The following is a 17,308-nucleotide window of genomic DNA, read 5'->3' on the forward strand; positions in this document are numbered from 1 at the left end:
GAAGTTTAAAAGTAGTTGACTGTTTATAAAATGTAACAAATGATTACTTTTGGAGGGTAGCTGTATAGTTTACAGCATTCTGTTAAGATAAAATGTTATTTCCTTATACAAATTCATATCGGGCAGAGATTACTTTTACCTTCAATTGATTAAATTCCATTTAGAGACCTTAATGATAGATATGTTTCTAGATAGTTTTTGATGTAGGAAAGTGTTGGGGTTGGGAATAAACAGTCAAGAAAGAATTCTTGAGATGGCTTTGGTGCAAAAAGGTGGTTTTATTAGAGCATAGGGACAGGACCCATGGGCAGAAGGAGCTGCTTTGGGGTCACGAGGAGTGGCTCATTTATATATTTTCAAGTTCAGAGGTTAGGGATCAAGTAAATCTTTGAGGGATTTGGGAAGGAAGTTTTCCAGGACCTTGAGGGAGCTAGCTATTGTTGGGAAAAGGTGACTTATTACTTACTGCCTAATAAAACCCTAGTCATGGGACCCTTCAGATGTGTATCAGTGGGCCATATGCTTGGGGGATGATTGCCAAAATATATCTTGAGGGGTAGAAATAAAGGAAGTTTCCAAAGGAATTTTTATACATTAAAGAAGACTTACAGAATCTGGGGAGTCAGGATAGTGTGAAGTAATTTAGCCTTTTGCCCTTAGCAAAGTATTAACATTGAGGCAGCTGAGTTCTTAGAGGAAGGTCACTCTGCTTTCAAGGACTTGTCAATGGGCTGTAAGTAGTGAGGATATTTGCGAGGCCTGGGTGACTCTGGGGTTGGGCGTCTGCCTTTGGCTCAGGGCGTGATTTGTCCCACGTGGGGCTGGAGCCTGCTTCTCCCTCTGGAGCCTGCTTTTCCCCCCGCCTGTGTCTCTGCCTCTCTCTCTGTGTGTCTCATGAATAAATACATAAAATCTTTAAAAAGAAAAGTAGTAAAGACACTTAATTTTTCTTTTGCCGTCATTTCCTACATTGGTTTTATTTTTACCATTAAAATGTGCTCTCCCCACCCTTTTATTAGATTAAGCTGAGTGAAGTTGTCGGCTCAGGAAAAGACGGCCGAATACTCAAAGAAGACATCCTCAACTATTTGGAAAAGCAGACTGGAGCTATATTACCTCCTTCGCCCAAAGCTGAACTAGTGCCACCTCCACCAACACCGAAAGGCAAAGTTACTCCTATGCCAGCATCAAAACCTCCAGCATTCACAGGCAGAGACAGAACGGAGCCCATAAAAGGTAACGGCGGTAATAGAAGACCGTGCTGAAAGTTACTGGGGAAATTTGCATCAGTACATCTGGGCACCTGACATGTGTGTTCAGTTCTTGCTGAGTGGAAAATTCCAAGTCATCATACGTTTTTTTGTTGGTGACGTAATTTTCCCAGGAAGAGTTTCAGTCTCCACTGTTAGTTTCTGAAGAGTAATATGTTAGCGGGTTTCTTTCCTGGAATGTAAACTTGTAAGTTCTGATAATTGTTCTGAATTGTCCTGAAGACTCAGGATGTTTGTTGTAAACATAATTTTTAGTTAGCTTCAAAATGACTAGATCTGATTTGTCATTTATAAACTCGGGATGTGTGTTTGCAGGAAAGCCAGTAGGTAAATATATGGTTTGCATCCTTTTATTTTATTTTATTTTTTTGTTTGTTTGGTTGTTTGCATCCTTTTATTTATTTGTTTGTTTATTAAAGATTTTATTTATTCATGAAAGACCGAGAGAGGCAGGGACACAGACAGAGGGAGAAGCAGACTCCATGCAGGGAGTCTGACGTGGGACTTGATCCCCGGACTCCAGGATCAGGCCCTGGGCCAAAGGCAGGTGTTAAACCACTGAGCCACCCAGGGTTTCCCTGTTTGCATCCTTTTAGGAGATTTTTTTTATATACCACAGCCTTAAAGGCAGTTACTTCTTAATATTATTATACCTGACACTGGGTACTCTGCTACAGTCCGTAGCTTCAGTGTTGGAATGAGTGAGTGTCTTTCAATTACGTAATGAAGACGGTAGCCTCAAGAGGGAGAGTTTAGTTGAAAAAGTAAATGACATTAGAAAACCCTCAATTTTAGTAAAAAGGTTTAAAGGATTTAAGAATTTAAAAATAAAGGGACACCTGGGTGGCTCAGTCGGTTAAGCTTCTGACTCTTGGTTTCAGCTTAGGTCATGATCTCAGGGTCATGAGATTGAGAGCTCCTTGGGCTCTGTGCTCAGCACTGAGTCTGCTCAGAGTTTCTCCCTCCCTCCCTGACCATGCACACACTTGTGCTCTCTCTTTCTAAAATATTTAAATATATATTTATTATTATTGTGTATATTATTAAATATATATATGTGTATGTATTTTATGTTTTCTAGGCTTTCACAAAGCAATGGTCAAGACCATGTCTGCAGCTCTGAAGATACCTCATTTTGGATATTGTGATGAGGTTGACCTTACTGAATTGGTTAAGTTAAGAGAAGAATTAAAACCCATTGCTTTTGCTCGTGGAATTAAACTCTCCTTTATGCCCTTCTTCTTAAAGGTAAGATTTCATTAATTTCAAACAGGGTTTGAAGAGGACAATAAAATTTTGTTTTGCAAATATGCAGTATGTTAACTATCTATTCAGATAAAAATATTACTTCTCACCATATCATATAGTTTTTAAAATGTACAAGTGCACTATTTCTTTCTTAGGAATTTATAAAATTGAAATGTGTGTCATATTTTTATCAGCTCATCTCTTTGAGCTAGATAATAGATAGTCTTGCCAGTTAAGTAAAGCCTTTAATTCTGAAAGGATCACTCCAGCAAAATCCTGATTTGAACAAAAACAAGACTTGGTATTGATCTTGTTTATCACTGACACATACTCATTTTCATTTATTCAACAAACTTATATTGAGAGTCCTGGGAATCATTTCTAGTCCTAGGCCTTGGGACCAGCGTAAAACAAGACCATCAGCTGACTGTAAGCAGCTCAGTGTCTAGTTCATATTAACAACCATGTATGAAGCAGGTACTGTGTGGCAGGCTATATGAGCATACAATGTGCATTATCTCTTTTAATTCTCAGAATAACCGACATGCAGCTATTGCTAATTTCACTTTCCATTTAAGGAAATGAGGGCTTAGGGACACCTGTGTGGCTCAGTCGGTTAAGCGTCTGCCTTTGGCTTGGGTTGTGATCCTGGGGTCCTGGGATTGAGCCCCACATCGGGCTCCCTGCTGAGTAGGGAGCCTGCTTTTCCCTCCCCTCCCTACTTGTGAAATCTCTGTTGCTGTCTCTTTCTCTCAAATAAATAAAATATTAAAAAAAAAATAGGGCTTAGAGAAATTGAGAAATCTGTCAAGGATATTTAGCTAATAAGTGGAGAAGCTAAGTTTTAGCTTCTGGTCTACTTTACTCAAAATGCATATTTGTGTCTCTAACTCCAGTGTGTCTTCCCTCCATCCCTTTCTCCATACCACACCAAGACGAATCTTCTGTAAATAAAATTACCATATTATTCCCTGATTCTTTCCAGTGGTCTCTTTCACTGTCTTCAGGTTTGTTTCTAAACTCCTTAATTTGGGATATAAATATGATTACAAGTCTCTGCTTCCTATCTTTCCAGCTTTATCTCTCAGGCACTCCTTCTGGTCAGAGTAATAAGCCTGCATAGTTGGTGGAATATGTGACTTCACATGAAATGCCCCCTCTTCATTTGATCAAATACGTGCACATCTGAAAAGCCAAATTCTGTCCAGGAATAGCCTCCTCCAGAAGCCTTCTGTGGCTGTTCACAGTTTTGAGTTAAATACTTCTGTTCCCTGTTGCAGTTTATCTCAGTGCAATACAAGTGTTTGCTCAGTTTTCTCTTCACTGCGTGCTGAGCCTTGAGGAACAGAAACTGTTCTTTACCTTCATTATTTTAGCAGCTACCCAAACAACCAACTGAATGGTCTGCGAACATGAGATGTAATAGTTGTCTCTATAAATGAGTCCTATGGGCTATATGTTAGCTATAGAGTCATTTTTTAAGAGATATAGTAATTGAATCAGGTGGATGAAATCACCCAAATTGTGTGCAAATGAGAAAAGAAGGCTAAGGATTTTACAATAGTATTTAAGGGATAGATAGAAGTTGAGTTGAAAAAGAGAGTGAGTGAGGTCAGCAGTATGACAACTGAAAAACCAGGAAAGTGTCTCTTAGAAGCCAAAGCGTACACTCTTGCTGTATAACAGACCAGTCCTAAATTCACTGGTTTAAAACAACAGTCATTTATTATTTCTCATGAGTCCACAGGTAAGCAAGGCCAGTCTGCAGATGTTGGCAGAGCTTACTTCTGTGTCCACAAACAGCTAGTAGGTTGGCTAGGGGTGGGCTAGGGTAAGACAGCCTGGGTAGGGATGACTCGTTTCTCTCCTTTATGTTTTTCTTAAAAGATTTTTATTTATTTATTTGACAGAGAGAGAGAGAGAGCATAAGCACAGGGAGCCAGGGGGAGCAGCAGAGGGAGAGGGAGAAGCAGGCTCCCCGCTGAGTAGGAAGCCTGATGTGGGGCTCCATGCCAGGACTCTGGGATCATGACTTGAGCCAAAGGCAGCCGCTTAACCAACTGAGCCACCCAGGTGCCCCTCCCTTATGTTTTTCTCAGCTACCCAGCATGCTAGCCTGCATGTAGTCTTGTAGTACTGGCAGGGATGAAGGAGAAATGCTCAAGCACTTTTTCCAAGCTCTGCTGTATCAAGTTTGTTCTTATCTCATTGACCTAAGCAGCTCACATGACTGAGCTCGGTCTGGTGGAAAGCACCACCAAAGGGCTTGTATACAAGGAGGCATGAACCACTGGGGCCATTTATTCACCCTCTCACACCAAGAGAGAAGAAAAAAGTTGTGATGGGGGACACCTGGCTGGCTCAGTCAATTGAGCATGTGACTCTCTTGATCTCAGGGTACTGACTTTGAGCCCAATGTTGGGTGTGGAGATGACTTAAAAATGAATTACAAAGCCCTTTAAGAAAAGAGATAGGATGGGAACAGGCTTTTGGATTGCTAATTAAGAGGTCACAAGTGTTGGACAGCCCTGTGGCTCAGTGGTTTAGGGCTGCCTTCAGCCTAGAGCATGATCCTGGAGTCCCAGGATGGGTCCCAAATCGGGCTCCCTGCATGGAGCCTGATTCTCCCTCTGCCTGTGTCTCTGCCTCTCTTTCTCTCTCTGTGTGTCTCTCATGAATAAATAAATAAAATCTTAAAAAATAATAATAATAATAAAATATATCTGGTAGAAAGCAGATAGACCATAGGCACAGAAGGCAGGTATGGTGGTGGTTCTGGGTAGATTAAGGAAAGTTCCACCTGCCCTCCTCTCCTTCTGGGAAAACTGGAGCAGGTTTTTAGGCTGAGAGAAAGAGCTGGAAAATTGAGAATTAAAAATATGTGGGTGACAAGTGACAAAAACATGTGAGTGACACTGGTGATGTCTGTTTTGAAACAAGGAGAGACCAGCTTTTTAATATACTGAATTTATTTTATTATTGTTTGTCTTCATTCTTCCAGTCTAAGTGAAATACCTGATCTTTATTTTGAAAATAAAATTTAGTACGCTTCATTTTAAAATGACACTTTTTTCCTGCCTATATAAGTTTCAGAACTTTTGGAAAATACTACAATGTATTGTATAGGGGCAAAAATGACCTTTTATCTAGGAACATACACCTTATTTTTTCTTTTACAAAATTTGGATTGCACTCAAAATATTGTTTTTATGTGTAACACTTTAACCTTAATTATGGATTTTTATATAAAGAAGATTAAAGTTGCAGTTGTCAAATGCTTTGTAAAACTTGCCTTAACTCTCTAGTACAAGGAAAAAAATGTGTTTTTTTTTTTGACCACTGGCCAACAGACAAAAATAACACTTTAACACAGTGCATATAGAGAACTCTTAAGTGGACTAAATGAAGGCCAGGGTCAGGGGTAGATTTTAAGTACAATCTTAAGTATTTTTATTTACCTATTTTGTAAGTGTAATTAATCCAAGGCATGACAATCAAATGCAATGTGTAAACTTTGATTAGATCCTGCATGGGCAGGGATCCCTGGGTGGCTCAGCAGTTTAGTGCCTGCCTTCGGCCCAGGGCATAATCCTGAAGACCCGGGATCGAGTCCCACATCGGGCTCCCCATGGGGAGCCTGCTTCTCCCTCTGCCGGTGTCTCTGCCTCTCTCTTTGGGTCACTCATGAATGAATGAATAAAATCTTTAAAAAAAAAAAAAAGATCCTGGATGGGCAGAAAAACAGGTATAAAGAACATTCAGGGGACAGTAAGGAGACTCTGAATATGGACAGAAGAGGAATGGTACTAAGTAAGAAGGAAAAAAGACGAAGGGGGAAGAAAGCAGAGAAATGTCATGCCATCAATTCAGGGAGGTGGACAATAAGTAGAGATGTTCACACCAGCTCTGCCCTTCACTTGGCCAAGGTCACCAAGTGGAACACTAACCTCTAATGGTCAGTGCCCTTGGAAACCCTTATTGCTTGTTCTTTTCTACATAGGGAAACAGCTAACTACCTTTTTGTTTTAATTCAGTGTGTCTTTGAACTTCCAAGTTTGCCTCTCATGTAAGATTCTATGTGGAAAATTCTTCTCATGTAGAATTTACACATTTTGTTTGGTACTTTGGTCAGTCTCTACAGTTGCTTGGAAAAATCTCTTTGATGCTTACAAGCTGCCTGACAACTTTATCTTTTATTAATAAGTGATTAGGATGACCTAGTTCCACATTGTTTGAAGGTGACATTGGAAGTAATATGCCTAGGTACATAAAGACTAGAAATTAAGCTCAGTGTAAATAAGGTTCTCTCTCTCCCTCCTTCAACACCTGTTACTGCTTCCAATTCCCTTTCTGAATTAAGAGTGCTAATGTTGCGTTCTCTTTCTGTTAAACAGGCTGCATCCTTGGGACTGCTACAGTTTCCCATCCTTAATGCTTCTGTGGATGAAAACTGCCAGCACATAACTTATAAGGTTGGCTCTGTGTTGTAGAACAGTTCTTGTTATAAATAGAAAATGGTGCAATGTGCTTATAGGTTAGAAAAGCTTCTTTTCTCACTTGAATAGTGAGTTAAGACTAGAATTAAAGGTATGGGATAAAATAATAAACTATAATTTGTTACTGTTATTGGTTTTACTGGTTAGTAATGATACTGTTCAGATATATTGAGTACCATTTTTAAACCTCTTTGGTTTATTGCTTAAAATGGCTGTCAGGCAATGGATTATGGTTAATGGATATTAACCATCCTGCATATCCTCCCCTGAAAGATAACCTTTCCCAAAATGGAGTTCCTGCAGTTTTTAAAACAAGAATAATTTAAATGGAAATAGGAAAAGTAATGAAAGTACTTTGGATTTATCTCTTGAACACAAAGTTTTATAAATGTTGGTACATACTGATAAATATTGCCCAGAAAGTCTTATATATCCACTAATAGTGAATGGAAATAGCCTGTTGCCCAGTATGCTTACCAAAAAAAAATTATCTCTTTCCAAAAATTTTTTTAAAAATTATTTAAATCATCACCAGTCTGGTAGAAATAGTTTTTGGTGATTTTTTTATAAGACAGTGAGGATTGATCCTTTCTTTTCTGTTAACCTTTGAAAAGGCCTACTGTATAATCTTTTTTTTTAGGCTTCTCACAACATTGGGGTAGCAATGGATACTGAGCAGGGGCTAATTGTCCCTAATGTGAAAAATGTTCAGATCTGCTCCATATTTGAGATCGCCACTGAGTTGAACCGCCTTCAGAAATTGGGCTCTATAGGCCAGCTCAGTACCACTGATCTGGCCGGAGGAACATTTACTCTTTCCAACATTGGATCAGTGAGTAACAGAAATGTTCAAATTCATAAACCATAACTTAAAGTTTCTAATCACATGTTCAATTAAAAATATAATATGTCAAAAATATATATATAATATTTCATTTGCCATTTATTCCTCAAAAGCTTAATTTTTCTATTCTTCCTTTTTACTTTCATTTATTTTTTTTTTAGATTGGTGGTACCTATACCAAACCAGTGATACTGCCACCTGAAGTAGCAATTGGGGCTCTCGGATCAATTAAGGTGTGTTTATTAAATAATTGACAAAAGAGTTTTAGCTAATTGGGAGAGTAAACACAAAAGAGTGACCATTTCTGGGGATCCCTGGGTGGCTCAGCGGTTTGGCGCCTGCCTTTGGCCCAGGGCACGATCCTGGAGTCCCGGGATCGAGTCCCACCGGGCTCCCAGCATGGAGCCTGCTTCTCCCCTCTGTGTCTCTGCCTCTCTCTCTCTCTCTGTTTATCATAAATAAATAAATAAATCTTTAAAAAAGAAAAAAAGAGTGACCATTTCTGAGGTTTTGCCCTTGCTTTGTAGGTTTGACTGTAATATTTGGCTCTGTAAGCCAATTTTTTATTCCTAAAAGGTAGGCCTGCAATTCCAGTGACTGCCTTTACGTATAATAAATGATAGTGATCTGGATTGTTCTGTATGGATTTACTACTGTGGTTCATGCCAGGCACAGATGTGAGTCTTTATGGATAATCACAAATACAGCCAATCTGCTCCTATCAAAATATCTTTATTTCTGAATACCAAAGATAATGGTAAGCTAGTCCAAATTATTATTTGTAACAAAGGGAGACACCATTTAGAGCATTTTTCTCAAACTTCACTCTGTTCAAGACTCATTGGGAGTACTAGTTAAAAATGTAGTATTCTTGGGATGCCTGGATGGCTCAGTTGGTTAAGTGTTCAACTCTTAATTTTGGCTCAGGTCACGATCTCAGGGTTGTGAGATGGAGCCCTCTGCATTGGGCTCCATGCTGGGCATAGAGCCTCCTTAAGATTCTCCCTCTCCCTCTGTCCTTCTCCCCCTCTCTCTTTTTAAAAAAAAGAAAAGAAAAAAAACTGCATCCTTGCCCTTGGGGACAGAGCCCCCAGAACTTTTTTATTTTATTTTATTTTATTTTATTTTATTTTATTTTATTTTATTTTATTTTATTTTATTTTATTTTTATTTATTTATTTTATTTATTTATTTTATTTTTTATTATTTTTTTACAATTTTTAAAAAAGATTTTATTTATTTATTCATGAGAGAGAGAGAGAGGCAGAGGGAGAAGCAGGCTCCATGCAGGGAGCCCACCTGGGACTCTACCCCGAGTCTCCTGGATCACAACCCGGGCCAAAGGTGGTATTAAACCGCTGGGCCACAGGGGCTGCCCCAGAACTTATATTTTAAACAAGAACCCAGGACATCTGGATGGCTCAATGGTTGAACTCTGCTTTTGGCTCAGGGCATGATCCTGGAGTTCAGAGATTGAGTCCCACATCGGGTTTCCTGCATGGAGCCTGCTTCTCCCTCTGCCTATGTCTCTGCCTCTCTCTTTGTGTCTGTCATGAATAAATAAATAAAAATATTTTTTAAAAATTTTAAAAAATAAATAAACAAGAACCCAGGTGGTTCCAACATGAGTGATCTGTGGCCATGTTTTAGGAGACACTGACTTAGAATAGGGGTTGCAATGATTCTTAATCTTGGCTACACATTAGACTCATCCAGGGAGCTTGAAAAAAATGCCTGAGCTCACCCTATACCAACTGAGTCAGAACTGGGGGGTTGTGGATAGGGCTTGGACATCTCTATTAACTCAAGACTGAGAACCACCAGAATCAAAGAGATAAGCTCTTGAATTACATTTCAGTACTGCCATTATTAAATGTCATCACCATATTGACTTTGGTTTTGGTCTTCATGTTTTCAGAAGAATCTTTCTTTTTTGTATTTATGATGCTTCCACACTGAGCATCTGAGACTGTCTTTCATGAGCTTTTGCTTTTGTATTGGCATCCAAAACTTCCACAGATACCTTCATTCAGCCTTTTTTTTTTTTTTAAAGTATTTTATTTATTTATTCATGAGACACAGAGAGATGCAGAGACATAGGCAGAGGGAGAAGCAGACTCCATGCAGGGAGCCTGATGCGGGACTCAATTACAGGATCCCGAATTCAGGACCTGAGCCAAAGGCAGAAGCTCAACCACTGAGTCACCCAGGTGCCCCTCATTCAGCCTTTGATTTGCTTTCTTCCTGATAGTACTTTAACTGTTATGTTAGATGCTCCTTTGTAGCATCTACTTTCCCTTCTGGCACATAGAGGAGATAGGGATAAAAACCCAAAAACATATAGTGGGCTCTGTTCTTTGCAAATCAGGAGTTTCTCTGAATATAACTTCCCTGTCACCCATTTTCCACCCAGCAGGAATTCAGCGTTTGAATCTCAGAATTCTGACTTTCTGTAGATGCTAAGCTTTCATACCTATTTGACAATGTTTTGTTTTTTCTTTTCCTTAAAGAGATATATTTTCCTCTGGATTTTATATATATATAAGTGTGGTAAAATATACATAACATAAATTGCCATTTTAATATGTACAGTTCAGTAGCATTAACTACATTCACATGTTTATAACCATCACCACCATCCCCCACCGGAACTTTGTCACTGTCCCAACCTGAAACTCTGTGTGTATATACCACATTTTGTCTGTTCAGCTGGGTTTCCTTTCTTTGGTACTTGTGCATAGTGCTGCTATGAACAGTGGTATGCAGATATCTTCAATAAACGTGTTTTTACCAAATCATTTTACCCATGATTTCATCAAGCTATGAAGAATAGTTCTTGAAGTATAAATCTTCTCATATTTATTGGGTAGGAACAAATAGTGCATATTTAATTATTTTCTCTCATTTTATCATCTCTCCTTTGCTATTTTCTGCTTTCACTGTAAATTTTGAACTTGTTGATAAATGGTCTAAGTCACTAACATCTCCACACAACTCAGTTCTCAGTCCTTATCTTCCTTGACCTATTAGCTGCACTGGAGTCAGTTGACCAACACCACTTGCTTGGAAAACATTTCACCGTGACTTGCAGAATACCTTACTGTTATGGCTTCCTTCCTGTCTACCGCTTGTTCCCTCTGAGGCTCCTTTGCCCAGATCTCTTTATCTCCTAATCACTAAGTATTGGAGTACCCCAGGACTCAGTTCTGGCCCTTTTCTTTATTTGATCCCATCTTAGGATGGTAAGTGCCATTTTTATGCTGTTAACACCCAAGTTTGTATCTCCAGACCTGACCTCTGCTTTGATCTACAAATTCATATTATCCTGGTTGGATATCTAATGAGGCATCTTGAATTTTCCATTCCTTTCCTTACCACCACCACCCTCAAACTTGCTCTGTCTGGAGTTTTCCCCTTTTGGTAAATGGCTCAGAAACCTCCAGTAGCTTCTCATCTCACTCAGATTCAAAGCCAAAGTAGCTGCAGTGGCCTACATGGCCCTGCACTGGTGCTACTCATTGTAATTGGGGACCTATGTAGGCCATGACTGTTGTATCCAGACTGTGAGATCAGTACAGAAACGGGTCTTAGATACTTTCACAGCAATTTGACAGGTGACATAGGTCTATTGAATTTAATAGGAAGTTAGGGCTTGTGGTTTTATATCTTTTTAATTTTTTTTTTAAGATTTATTTATTTGAGAGAGGGAGAATGTGTGCAAGTGGGAGAGGAGCAGAGGGAGAGAATCTTCAAACAGACTCCTCTCTGAGCATGGAGTCCCATGCAGGGCTCAATCCCAGGATCCTGAAGTCATGACCTGAGCTGAAATCGAGAGTTGCTTAACCAACTGAGCCACCCATGCACCCCTTTAATAATTTACTTTTAATGTTATTTAAAAGTAGCCTGCAATGGAATAGAAATTTTTAAAAAATAACAATAGTTCCTTTACCAAAGACAGATTGAGAAGCATTGCTCTTGACAGTATGCCCTGCCTTCCCCCCTTGCTCTATGACCATGTCTCGTACCTCTGACCTCCCCTCCACTGCAGCCATCCTGTCTACCTTGCTGTTCCTCCAACTGTCCAGTCACGCTTCCCCTCTGTATCTCTCGGAGTATCCATCTGACTTTTTTCCTCACTGCCTTCAGTGAGGAAACCTTGGTGAGGCTTTCCCTGCCCACCCTATCAAACAAAAAATGCCACTTGTATTTAGCCCCTGCCTACTCTCTCTCCCCTTTCCACATTGGCTTTATTTTTTCCTTCGTACTTTTCACTACCTAACATGCTACGTATTTTATTTATTTATCTTGTCTCCCTCTACATTATAATGTTAGCTCCAAGAAGGCAAGGGTTGTTATTTGTTTTGTCACTGGTTTAGCCCTACAGATGAGACGAGTGAGTACCTGGTACATAGTAGGTGCTCAATAAATACATGTTAAATAATTGAAATCTGAGATGAGATTTACTGTATCTATGGTAATTGTACAGGGGACAGGAAGTACTTTGGAAAAACTGAAAGCTCGGGGCAAATATAAAAATGAGGAAAATTTTCAAGTCATTTGGGATGCCCATTTCTTCCCTGTTACAGGGAGGGGGGCGGTTATTTAATCTTTCACCATTGCTGTTGCTATAGCTTGCACTTCAAGCAAGTGAAGGCTGACTCTGTTCTTTGCCTTATTTCTAGGCCCTTCCCCGATTTAACCACAAAGGAGAAGTATATAAAGCACAGATAATGAATGTGAGCTGGTCAGCTGATCACAGAATTATTGATGGTGCTACAATGTCACGCTTCTCTAATTTGTGGAAATCCTACTTAGAAAACCCAGCTTTTATGCTACTAGATCTGAAATGAAGATTGATGGGACGTCAATGAACTTTCTGATCTTCCAAAGAATATGTAGCGCCTAACTGTGCAGCACATGTTCTTCATCACAATTTGTATTATAAATGATTTGTATTGTATGATTAAGGTTCCAAGGCACAATATTTACACTGTTCTGTTAGACTTTTTACTGAAAGTGAATAATGATGTAAGAGTTCTCCTAGGGCTGTCACATTGTATAGGTCATGGTGTGACTTCTTAATATGGTGCTGAGGTCTTTGTGTCCATGAATTGAAAACTAGCAAGAAAAACAAAATTAATGTTACTAAAAGACAGACTGCCATATCCAGTGTGGATATCTATTTTTTTCCTTTCATTTTTTATTTTAGACTGACCTTAATGAAACATGTCAGTTACACTTAGTTGGGAAAAGGAATTTACATACAGAAGTATCTTCCATTTCCCCACAATAACGCTAACTATTGTATAAAATAAGTGCAATTACTTAACCTTTTAAGATACCCACGATTATGTTGCTCTGTAGAAATTAACTGTAAATGTCTTGTTTATATGAATTAATATCTTTTAAAAGGGAAAATTATAAGCTGATCTTAAAAATGCCCAATTATAGGGATGCGTGGCTGGCCCAGTCTGAAGAGCATGTGACTCTTGATCTCAGGGTCATGAGTTCAAGCCCCATATTGGGTATAGAGCCTACTTAAAAAAAAAGGTAGGGGGGATGCCTGGGTGGCTCAGCGGTTTGGGCATCTGCCTTCGGTTCAGGCCGTGATCCCTGAATGCCTGGATCGAGTCCCACATCAGGCTTCCTGCATGGAGCCTGCTTCTCCCTCTGCCTATGTTTCTGCCTCTCTTTCTGTGTGTCTCTTAGAATAAATAAATAAAATCTTAAAAAAAAAAAAAAGCCCAATTATAGTTTTATGACTAGTAAGGATATTAAAAGTGTTTGTTTAAAATGAATATACTTTTAGAATTTTGTTAATGTTTTCGTGTTAGGAAAAAACTGCACTTTTGCAAACTTGCCTCATATCAAGAAAGTGCTTTAAATGTAACAGCTGCTGACATTGTCTTACACTTAGAAGTCCATTGCCTTTTAACTATTTTTTACCTTTCTCGTCTTCAGCTTAAACATAGGAGAGGATAATGTATTCCATTCTCCATATCCTGAGAAGGAATGTGAATAAGAGAGGAGAGAAGAGTCTAATGGGTAATTATAGACATTAAAACAATATATATTATACAGAAGTGAAGGTATCATAATGATTTTGTAAGAGGCCCACTTTAATCAGAAATAGCATCAAGGTGAATGTAATCCAATGTTTTTTTTTGTTTTTTTTTTTTTTTTTTTATTTATTTTTTTTTTTTTATTTTTTTTTATGTAATCCAATGTTTTGATTTGCCTTCAGAAATCCAGGTTGCTTCTAATTTTGTCTGACTGCTGTACCTTCAAGTGAAATTTTGTAACAAAAAAGAAAAGATTGTTTTAAATCTACTTGATTTTTTTTTTCAAAATGAGAATCGTATGTAAATTAGAAAATAATGAATTAAATTAATGTTGTTTTTAAAATTTAGGTAGTACAAAGAGTTACAAAGAAAATAAAATCATCCATAATCATACCACTATTAACATTTTGATCAAGGTATCCATATACATAGCTATTCTTTTTATAAAAATGAAATCCTGCTTTATCTACTATTTTATAATTTGATTTTTTTAAATTTAACATTATATTATGAGTAACTTTACATGTCAATAAACAGTTCTACATTATCGTATTTTAAATGGCTGCATAATAGTCTATTGTGTATGTTTGTTATACATTTGATATTAAACTTTTGCTGTATACCAAGCATGATGCAAAGCACTGGGCACCTAATGCCCACCCTAACTATCCCTGTTGTCTTTTTTTTTTTTTTTTTAAGATTTTATTTATTCATGAGAGATACACACACAGAAAGAGAGAGGCAGAGACACAGGCAGAGGGAGAAGCAGGCTCCATGCAGGGAACCTGATGCGGGACTCGATCCCAGGTCCAGGATCACGCCCTGGGCTGAAGGCGGCGGTAAACGTCTGAGCCACCCAGGCTGCCCTGTCCCTGTCTTCATTGGGTTTACAGTCTAGTGGAGGAGGCAGATACTAAGTAACCATAAAAAGTAAAATATCATTACATGTGTACCTAAGAAAAAACAGGGTGTGCTGTGAGAGCATCTAATAAAGGTTGCTACTCCTGTCTGAACGGGTTAAGAAAGTACCATATTATAATTTAACCTATTCCCTATTGATGGCATTTGCAGAATTTTAAATGAAGAATGATATGATCAGTTGTGTGTGTCTCTCTTTTTTTTTAATAAAGGAAATAGAAGTTTGTTGAATACACTGCAAGAGAGTGGCGGGCAAGACAGCAGAGCCTGTCTGCCTGATTAGTTGTCTCCTAAGGAAGAGTCCCCAAAGCCACTCTGGATACAGCCCCTTACATCCCACTGACTATAACTGTAATTTAGTCATAACAGCCACACCTAGCTGCAAAGGAGGCTGGGAAATGAGAGGGCATGTGCTCAGCTAAATATTTTGTTACTATGGGTAAAGGAGAGAATGGCTATTGGAATAACTGCCATCTCTGCCATAGAAAATATTTTATCCATTTAGGTTAGAAAAGACTATAATGTATGAAGCAATTTCTTCATGTCACATAGCCACCAAAGTGCAAACTGAGGATCAGTCCAAGTAAAATCACTTTCTACTCTATCGCATTACATCTTAAACAACACAACTCTGAGCAACTTCTTTAACTTAAGCTAATAAGCAATAGGGAGTATTAATAGATGGAGGTACTATCAAGTGAAATGCCTAATGAAGCCCAGAATTTACTTCATCCTTTTTTTAGGTTCTCCCTAAGACCTCTCAGCAATTCGGAAGGCTGAGTTTCATTTCTGTTTTTTTCTTTTCTACTCTTGTTCCCTGGGACATATCATGAGTACCACTATCAGGTCAAAATTTTGAGGGAGATAAAAATGCAGGGACTACCTGTTGCATTCCATTGTTCAAATTTCTCTCCTCTTCAGCCTGAACCTGTACTTTTAAAGTGTAACAGTCAGAGCTTTTTCCATTCCAAGTGACAAAAGCCTAATTCTTCCTGGGTTATATTACAAAGGATACCTGATTCATATTAACTGAAATTCTCAGGGGTCTCATTTTCAAGTATGGTTGGATCCAGGGACTTAATAAATTTGAGACAGTCTCTGTTTGTCTCTGTCTCTATATTTCTGTCTCTTCACTCCGTATCTCTTGGATCTTTTTTGCTTTGTCTTGACTTCATTCTTAAGACAAGCTGTCCCAATATGTTGACAAAGATGCCTAAGAGTACCCAGACTTAGATTCATCAGAATTCATGTTCTGTTTCCACTTAAAATTCCATGCAGGGAATTTTGCAGTTTTGCAGTTTTGATTGTTCTGTCTTGGTTCATGCCCATCAGTGTGGGCAGGGGAATACAACATTCTGGTCGTCCAGGCTTAAATCTTAATGGTCATCTTTGGAGCCTGGAAGTCAGTCAGCCCCATTCAACCACAGGGACTAAGAAAGAATATCTGGGCAGATAAAAAAAAAAAAAAAAAAGTCAACTACATAAAATGAGATACTGCCTCCCATCCCACCTTATATTAAATAATGTTTTTCTGAGAGCTCTTTAAGAACATGGGTAGAGAGGAAGATGAAGAGGTGAAATAAGGAGTTGGAGGTAAATACAGAAGCTAATATTAAACTGTTTGGTTATTGGCTGTGATTCCAAGATTTTACAATATCTCTAACAATGAATATTTGTATTTTCTTACCACTTTTAGTTCACTGTTAATGAGAAGTGATTTTATTCTCAAACTTCAAATGATGCAGTGTTGATAATTCAACTGATGTCAAAGTACGAGTTACCTGGCAGCCCTGGTGGCTCAGCGGTTTAGCGCCGCCTTCAGCCCAGGACGTGATCCTGCAGACCCAGGATCGAGTCCCATGTCAGGCTCCCTGCATGGAGCCTGCTTCTCCCTCTGCCTGTGTCTCTGCCTCTCTCTCTTTGTTTCTCATGAATAAATAAATAAAATCTTTAAAGAAAAATGAGTTACCAGCTTCAATATTTTCTATTCACCTGATCTTTCTTAAAATTCATGCATGCTAATCTATTCACTAGCTTTAATGTTTTACACTTATACTGCTGTATTAATTATGGCAGTAGGAAAAAGTCTAAGTTATATTTTCAAAGACCATTTCTATGAAAAAACAGATTAACGGGACCTTATGGCTTCCCATAAGGATATTTATCAAGGGAAAAAGAAGATACACATTTCAATTTACCTGACACATCCTGCAAGTGATCATGGCCACCAGGTTAGTCTTATATAGATTCCTTCCAAATTCTGCAGCACATGCCTCAGCCATTCTTCATAGTACCTGTTCCAACTCTTTTCTGTTCATTTAAATGCCGCATATATGTCTTCCCAGCTGTGTTGTATTAAGCAGATAGCTTCTCCGAATATCTTCAGAGAAGACAAGGTAATTCAACTCAAGGATCTTTCATTTCTCCTTTTCACCTCAAAATCTCTATATTCTCACACTTTCCCTTTTT

The 17,308-nt window shown here is 38.5% G+C and overlaps 1 protein-coding gene across 7 annotated transcripts in view; it reads left to right on the forward strand.

The window, feature by feature from the left end:
• The window catches only part of DBT (dihydrolipoamide branched chain transacylase E2), a 53,862-nt gene extending 38,843 nt beyond the window's left edge, over positions 1-15,019 (forward strand). For all 7 annotated transcript variants that reach the window (XM_049111626.1, XM_049111627.1, XM_025417506.3 and 4 more), the window contains 6 exons: positions 1,020-1,236; positions 2,353-2,519; positions 6,914-6,991; positions 7,656-7,847; positions 8,021-8,092; positions 12,542-15,019. In XM_049111626.1, coding sequence (XP_048967583.1) covers positions 1,020-1,236; positions 2,353-2,519; positions 6,914-6,991; positions 7,656-7,847; positions 8,021-8,092; positions 12,542-12,709 — 894 coding nt within the window. In that variant the 3' untranslated portion in view covers positions 12,710-15,019. The remainder of the gene's footprint in view (positions 1-1,019; positions 1,237-2,352; positions 2,520-6,913; positions 6,992-7,655; positions 7,848-8,020; positions 8,093-12,541) is intronic.
• The last annotated feature ends 2,289 nt before the right edge of the window (positions 15,020-17,308 follow it).

The sequence above is a fragment of the Canis lupus genome, chromosome 6, assembly GCF_003254725.2.
Source record: "Canis lupus dingo isolate Sandy chromosome 6, ASM325472v2, whole genome shotgun sequence".
In the NCBI taxonomy this organism is placed as follows: domain Eukaryota; kingdom Metazoa; phylum Chordata; class Mammalia; order Carnivora; family Canidae; genus Canis; species Canis lupus.